Source organism: Dipteris shenzhenensis, chromosome 16 (genome assembly GCF_047967505.1).
Source record: "Dipteris shenzhenensis isolate YYH24624 ecotype China chromosome 16, Dip_SZ_1.0, whole genome shotgun sequence".
NCBI lineage: Eukaryota > Viridiplantae > Streptophyta > Polypodiopsida > Gleicheniales > Dipteridaceae > Dipteris > Dipteris shenzhenensis.
The window spans coordinates 1,752,325-1,756,437 of NC_141611.1; the positions used below are offsets into that span (position 1 = coordinate 1,752,325).

General features: G+C 42.6%; 1 protein-coding gene across 1 annotated transcript; it reads left to right on the forward strand.

The window, feature by feature from the left end:
* Positions 1-1,808: 1,808 nt before the first annotated feature.
* LOC147892383 (jasmonate-induced oxygenase 2-like) lies at positions 1,809-3,663 on the forward strand. Its single transcript, XM_087387137.1, has 3 exons — positions 1,809-2,260; positions 2,522-2,849; positions 3,167-3,663. Exons 1-3 carry the CDS (start codon positions 1,839-1,841, stop codon positions 3,425-3,427), a joined length of 1,011 nt encoding a protein of 336 aa, XP_087243263.1. The 5' UTR covers positions 1,809-1,838; the 3' UTR covers positions 3,428-3,663.
* The last annotated feature ends 450 nt before the right edge of the window (positions 3,664-4,113 follow it).

The window sequence follows — 4,113 nt, forward strand, 5'->3', positions numbered from 1 at the left end:
ACTCATCTAGGGGGGGGAGATTGTACCCAGTCTGCTGTCACTTTCATGGTGTGATTGTGTTCTTCTTCTCCAATTGATTAAGTGGTGAATTTGTGTGGAAGATAATTACCTTTAAGGTTTTAAGTACTGACTGACATTTTTGCAGTAAGTATCCGTATTTTATGGCATTTTCCATATTTTGAGTGCAACAAAAATAGGTAAATAGTGAATTTCTTAGAGGTCCCCAAAATGAGTTCCCTTCTTTCCTAATGTTTTTGACATGGCCATACTTATGACATTTGAAACATCTAGGACAGTCTTTTGCATCACGATCTGGAAGTTTGGTATCTAAAGTTTTTGGATGATATGGGCCTTCGTGGAAATTTTGTGCACTCTGTGTGTGATCTATATCCATTGGCATAGGGACATTATTATAAGACGAGATAGGCAACAAAGGAGGGAGAGTAGGAACTTTTGCACCATATTTGTTGTTTGTAAATTTGATTCATTGGGCAATGAGGAGTGCTTCATTCAATGTTTTGGGTCCTTGATCCTACGTTTGCTGAGAAATCTTTGAGTCGAGTCTTGGCCAGAGAAAAAAAAAACTTTAGATCCTCGATCATGTTAGTGTCGACCCTCAACAAAAGATGTGTCAATTTGCCACCAAATTGAGAGACTGTTTCATTTGAGAGGTGTTTCAATTCTTGCAACTGGGTCAAAGCATCCTTCACACTGTCGGTATTTTCGAATGCTATAGGTAACACATTTTGCAAATGAGGCCAGGAGAGTTTTACATTCTCATCAAGTTGATGATACCAGGCTATGGCTAAACCTTGAAATGAAGGTTCAATCTCCACTACTTTCTGAGCATCCGACCAACAATGATATTCTGCTAGATTCGAAAAATGGTCGAGCCAAAGGTAAATGTCATCCTTTGCTATCCCTGTAAATGGTTTTGGTCGCACCTTAGAATCGTGTCCCAAATTTGTAGCTTGTTTGGAAGTGAGATGAGCCATGAGATTTGCTACATGCATGTTTGACTGCACTAACTCAGAGAGTAGCGTGGCCAAAAAGTCGAGATTCATTTGTCTTGACAGTGACCCTTGAGAGCTCTGCTATTTAGCTTGTTCACACTCCATAAATGATGAGTACCCGTGGTCTCCACCAAGAAATGTAATGACTGGAAATCATGGACATAGAAAGGTGCAACAACAAAGAGACAAGAAAGAGATGCGTCAGGGACAACACAGAGGAAACTCCACTATCAAGCAAGAACCAATAGAAGCCCCTTTCATTGATCAATCGGCTCTCTTATACAACGACTGCTGCTCTCTCAACGGCTCATAGGACAATTATTCTATATCAAGAAAAGCTCGATTGCTTGCTACCGTGGCATGCTTGCCTATGCTGGTTGCTGTGCTGGCATTATGGTTGTCACGTTGGTCAAATGTTCCACCTTTTGACCCGACAGGATTCTTGCAACATTTTCTTCCACCTTTCAACCGCCGTTGCACCATTTGGTGCCTGAGGGATTGCGTGTCAACTGAGAGCTTGGGAACTAGTTGAGCGATCGTCCTCAATCTCGTTTGGCAACGTGGTTGATTGGACAACTCGCAAGAGAATTCAAATTCCGAGGGTGAGGACAAATACGGGCCATACGGACCACGGTGATGCAAAGGCGATACGGTGGGATGAGCTACATGGGCCGGCCATGTGCAGCTGTGTGCTAGAGTGAGTTCCATGTTGAGCTTGAGGAGTGAGGAGAGCAGCACGTGTGTGCCTATATAGTGTGATTTGAGGGAAAGAGTGTCGAGTGCATTGATTGTCCTTTGAGTAGAGTAGGAGTGTGTGGCGTGGCGATGGATGAAGGCTTCCTTGTCCCGCATACAATTCCTGTCATCGATCTGGCTCCCCTTGATAGCCCCGTCCCCGATCCCATCGCCCTCCACCATATCATCTCCCAAATCGCCTACGCTTGCCGTCAGTGGGGCTTCTTCCAAGTCGTCAATCATGGCGTTCCTTCCGACCTCCTCCTCTCTTGCAGACAGCAAGCTAACGCCTTCTTTCAGCTGCCTCTCCCGGAAAAGAGGCTTGTTTCTCGTACCGCCTCGAACGCTATGGGCTACGCCGATTCCGAACTCACCAAGAACGTGAGAGATTGGAAGGAGGTATTCGACATAACAGTTTCAGGGAAAATGGAACTGCCCGTGTCCTTCGAGGATGGCGCCGATGAGACCGAGACGCACATCAATCTGTGGCCACAACGCCCACCTGGCTTGAAGTAGTACTTTTCTTTGGTTGTACATTTCTTTCTAGCATTCATTCATTTCTTTATGTTTGCCTAGTCATGCTTTTCTACTTTCCTTTCCATTCCATGTCTTGCATCTTCAGTCATGCTCTCTACAGGATGTTCCCTTCACTCCTTTCAGCAAAATGGGATTGTCATCCTTCTTCCCATATTTGTCTCATGTTACGTAAGGCCAGCAAAATCAGTGACTGAGATTTATGAGATGAAATCAGTGCGAATGAATTATGCTTGCAGGGATGCCTGCGAGTCGTATGCAGCTGCAGCCGAAGGTTTTGCGTTCAAACTGTTGGAATTGATTTCTCAAAGCCTCGGCCTGCCTCCGCGCCGCTTTCATCGCTATTTCGAAACTTCGAATACCACCAGGATGCGTTTAAATCACTACACGGTATGTCCTTGTCCGGACCTAGTTCTAGGAGTTGGGCCTCACAAGGACTCTGGAGCAGTAACTATACTGGCACAAGATGAAGTGGGAGGGCTTGAGGTGAAGACAAAGGTTGGAGAATGGATGAAAGTACAGCCCGACCCTACAGCTTTTGTTGTCAATTTAGGAGGCTTGTTTCAGGTGTCTCTCTCCCCTTCTTCCATACAAACTTACTCTCTTTTAAAATCTACAGTGCTTGCTCAGCATGATTTAAGATTCGAGAGCCGCAGCATCTTTCTCTTGCCCCCGCTTGCAAAAAAAAATCTCCTGACAGTGTTTATGATTCAACCTCCAATGTGTCATGGCAGACTTCTTTTTCATTGTCACAGGTGAATTGCAGATAGAGGATTGGCATGGGTATCTTTATCCTAAACTAGAGTTACATTTCGTCTGATTAGAAAGCCTGCGTCTCATGTTTTTTTTCCTATGATAATGACTTCTTGCTCTTTTCGCTGCAGGTTTGGAGTAATGACATTTTTCTAAGTGTTGAACATCGAGTAGCTGTGAATGCTGAAAGGGAAAGGCTTTCCATTCCTTTCTTTTTCAATCCAGCTTCTACGATTGACGTTGCTCCTTTGCCCGAGTTGCTTGATATTAATCATCCTCCATTATACAGACCCATCAATTGGGGGAAGTTTTACAAGAGGAGAAGGGACAGCAACTTCAAAAATTTAGGTGTTGATAATCTTCAAATTTACCACTATGCAATCAATAGGTGAAGAGAGAAACTGCCTGTACATTTGTCTAGTTATATCCTTATGTGGCCTAGTATTCAAATATTATGAACGATTGGATGGAAGGTGTTGCTGGCCTCTAGGGTCACATCTTGGTCGAAGGCAAGAAAATTCCAGCATAATGTAGGCCTAATGATGCCTTTTACATAGTTTATTTGTTGTTTGCTTATTGTTTATGGCACTCCAGTGCTCTATCGTGCATGTTTAACATAAAATTCTCCTAGAAAAATGAAGAGCATGTAAATTTTTTAGCTTCACACTATCTTCTTTTCCTTGTTTGATGTCCTTTAAAAAAGATTGGTGGGCGATTTCCTTTTGTCTTGCATATTGTTGTACAATACTTGTTGTTCATTTCATTTGGGGGAAAGGTCTTCAACTTATGTTTGAGAACTTGACGAGGATGTTTGAATGGTCATAACTTTTAACTTATATATAGGCTCAATCGATTATACTCGAAGGATAAGCTTGATATTTACTTTACATCTTGTCCAAATTTTTTTAAAAAAAAGAGAAAAGGAAACTCTATTAATGTTTTGAAATAGCAAGCATACAAATTAGCAAAACCAAAAGGTGTTGTCCGGGGAAAACAAGATACATCTTAGTTGTCACAAAGAGATACTAGCTTGTTTTTGAAGATGCAACTAGTGCTACCTAGGGAATCTCTGGAACAA

Bases quoted from the DNA above. Each gene is read 5' to 3' on its own strand.
- LOC147892383 (XM_087387137.1), top strand. From the start codon at position 1,839: ATGGATGAAGGCTTCCTTGTCCCGCATACAATTCCTGTCATCGATCTG. The intron at 2,261-2,521 runs GTAGTACTTTTC...TTATGCTTGCAG, and splicing joins CAACGCCCACCTGGCTTGAA to GGATGCCTGCGAGTCGTATG. The intron at 2,850-3,166 runs GTGTCTCTCTCC...TTTTCGCTGCAG, and splicing joins ATTTAGGAGGCTTGTTTCAG to GTTTGGAGTAATGACATTTT.